Below are 2,681 nucleotides of genomic sequence, written 5' to 3'. Positions count from 1 at the left end.
GCTGTTTATTTTGATAGTTTCGGCAATCTTCGACCACCAAAAGAATTGGTGCGATATTTGAATGTAGCGCAAATCGAATATAACTGCACGTCTTATCAACGTTACGATCAAAGTAACTGTGGACAACTCTGTCTACAGTTTTTACAGACGGTTGACGATCAATGTAAGAATTGATATTGCACTCTTTCACTCAATATTCATTCAAACATGTCACTGACATTTACGCTCACCGGTAAGAGTAGTGTTCTCACAGCCTGCTACTTTCCAGCCGTAGATTTGAGTGATGGCGACTATGAGCTCGGTCTGACGGACTTTGAAACCTACCATACGATATCTAATGTAAATTCGTTAAATAATAAGTTTTACTTTGACGAAGATGACAAAGAAATTGTCATTCCCGAAGGATCGTATGAAATACATGACATAGACAAGTATCTAAAACATGCAATTCTACAATTTTATTCTAATAATGTTGCGAAAGAGAAAACGCTTCGCAAAGAGGATGAACAGTACCGATTGATTATTCATGCTAATAATAATACAATGAAGAGTGAGATCAAATGTGCTTATCGAGTAAATTTCACCAATATTGGATTGTTGTTGGGATTTTCATCGAATCGCATGCTGGAGCCGCAACAGTGGCACGAATCAGACGTATCGATAAATATCATGAACGTAAATATCATTCGTATTGAATGCAATGTGACCGCGGGCGCATACAGCAACGATAAGTCCATGCACACGATACATGAATTTTCACCGAGCGTGTCACCAGGATATAAGATATCGGAAAGACCGACACAGATCATTTACCTTCCGATCATCGTACGGAGCATTACAGATCTAACGATTCGCGTTGTGGATCAAGACGGACGATTGCTCAATTTTCGCGGAGAGGAGATCACCGTTAGATTGCATATACGGAGACGACAACGATAAAGTGATATGCTTGTTTTGAACGAGCAGGTGAAACAAACTAGAGATATTTTTACCAGAGGGACGGCAGCGATCAAAAACATTCGATCGTCTAGTAGAAAGAAACTCACTGCATCAAACGTTAAGTTTTTACAATCCTTGGGCTTTATCGTACGAAGTATCTGAGATGGCTGACATCTTGAATATTGGAAGAGAGCCAATCTTTGACGATCGCATCATCAGGATTGAAACTCGCACATACAATCCATACGTCAACACCACGTTTGGACATAGCGATGAGATAAGGATACCCATACAGCAGCAAGATTTATACACGCTACCGTGTGAAAGCTTTCTCAACATCGAAGGAAGATTGACGTCAAAAGAAGAAAAATCAGATCAGCAGCCAACGCTTGGAATTAATTGCGTGTCGTTCATGTTTGATGAAATTCGATATGAACTCAATGGTACTGAGATCGATCGTAATAGAAACGTTGGAATGACTAGTCTTATGAAGGGCTATGCATCGTATTCAGGTGACTTCGCACGTTATATGGAGAATGCCGGATTTCCACATCCGATGTTTGATGAGACCGTGAAAAGACTAATAACACGTGATGGATACTTTAATTTTTACATACCGTTGGGCATGTTGTTTGGCTTTTGCGAGGATTACAAACATGTAGTGATTAACGCGCGTCACGAATTGATTTTGATACGAGCGCGCAACGACAACAATTGCATTGTGGGAGATCCGGCGACAGAGCCGAAACTTGAATTGTTTAAGATACAGTGGCGTATGCCTCACGTTACGTTGAACGAAGTCAATAAACTATCCATGCTGCGTACTTTGGAAAGCGGACGATATCTGAGTATGAGTTTTCGTTCATGGGATCTGTACGAGTATCCTCTATTGCCGAGCACGACGAAGCACTCGTGGGCTATCAAAACGGCTACTCAGCTCGAGAAGCCGCGATACGTCATCTTTGCTCTGCAGACTAATAGAAAAAATAACATGGCGACACATAAAACTTACTTCGACAATTGTAAATTAACCAACGTGAAACTCTATCTGAACTCTGAATTTTTTCCATACGATGATCTGAATCTGGACTTCGACAAACGTAGAACCGCTATTTTGTATGATATGTTTGTACGTTTCCGTGCATCTTACTATCAAATTTCAAAAGAAAATAGTGAAACGTTATTCAAGACAGATTCTTTTAGGAATTTCTTTCCTCTAGTAATCATTGACTGCTCGCGACAAAACGAGTCCGTCAAGAGTGGCACCGTGGATGTGCGATTAGAATTTGAATTCAAAGAAAATGTACCAGCGAATACTACTGCCTATTGTCTTATCATACATGACCGCGTGATCGAATACAGTCCATTGTCCAACGTAGTACGCAAGATTACGTAAATTATCATCACCAAAAGAAAAATAACCTCTCCCCTCTTTTCAATATAATGGATAAAAAGCCAAAATTTTTTCCATTCGAGCACAGTCTCGAAAAGTCATTCACCATGACTATACCAACGTTCGTGGATCTACAAGGATTTATCGTTGGAAAGAAATTTATCGTGAAGGAAGTGGCGGTGTTGAGAAAAGGAGCTATTCTCTCTCATTATATTTTTACATGTCCCATGTCATGGAATTTCTTGACAAAATCCGAAAAGTATTGCGCTTCCTGGCTGAGTGCTTATCACCATGGATTGCAATGGGAAGATGGGATGATACCATACAACATGGTGAAACGCCTGATTAC

The 2,681-nt window shown here is 40.1% G+C and overlaps 1 protein-coding gene across 1 annotated transcript; it reads left to right on the top strand.

The window, feature by feature from the left end:
* Positions 1-1,102: 1,102 nt before the first annotated feature.
* LOC108730259 (uncharacterized) lies at positions 1,103-2,335 on the top strand. The gene has a single exon (XM_018459838.1). It carries the CDS (start codon positions 1,103-1,105, stop codon positions 2,333-2,335), a length of 1,233 nt encoding a protein of 410 aa, XP_018315340.1.
* The last annotated feature ends 346 nt before the right edge of the window (positions 2,336-2,681 follow it).

Source organism: Mycetomoellerius zeteki, unplaced genomic scaffold, assembly GCF_001594055.1.
Source record: "Mycetomoellerius zeteki isolate Tzet28-1 unplaced genomic scaffold, Tzet1.0 scaffold874, whole genome shotgun sequence".
Classification (NCBI taxonomy): Eukaryota; Metazoa; Arthropoda; class Insecta; order Hymenoptera; family Formicidae; genus Mycetomoellerius; species Mycetomoellerius zeteki.
Note: the sequence above shows the minus strand (reverse complement) of the source record. Positions and strands in the feature narration are given on the sequence as shown.

What these genes read in the sequence shown, in the direction of transcription:
- LOC108730259 (XM_018459838.1), top strand. Translation starts at nt 1,103, where the DNA reads ATGGCTGACATCTTGAATATTGGAAGAGAGCCAATCTTTGACGATCGC.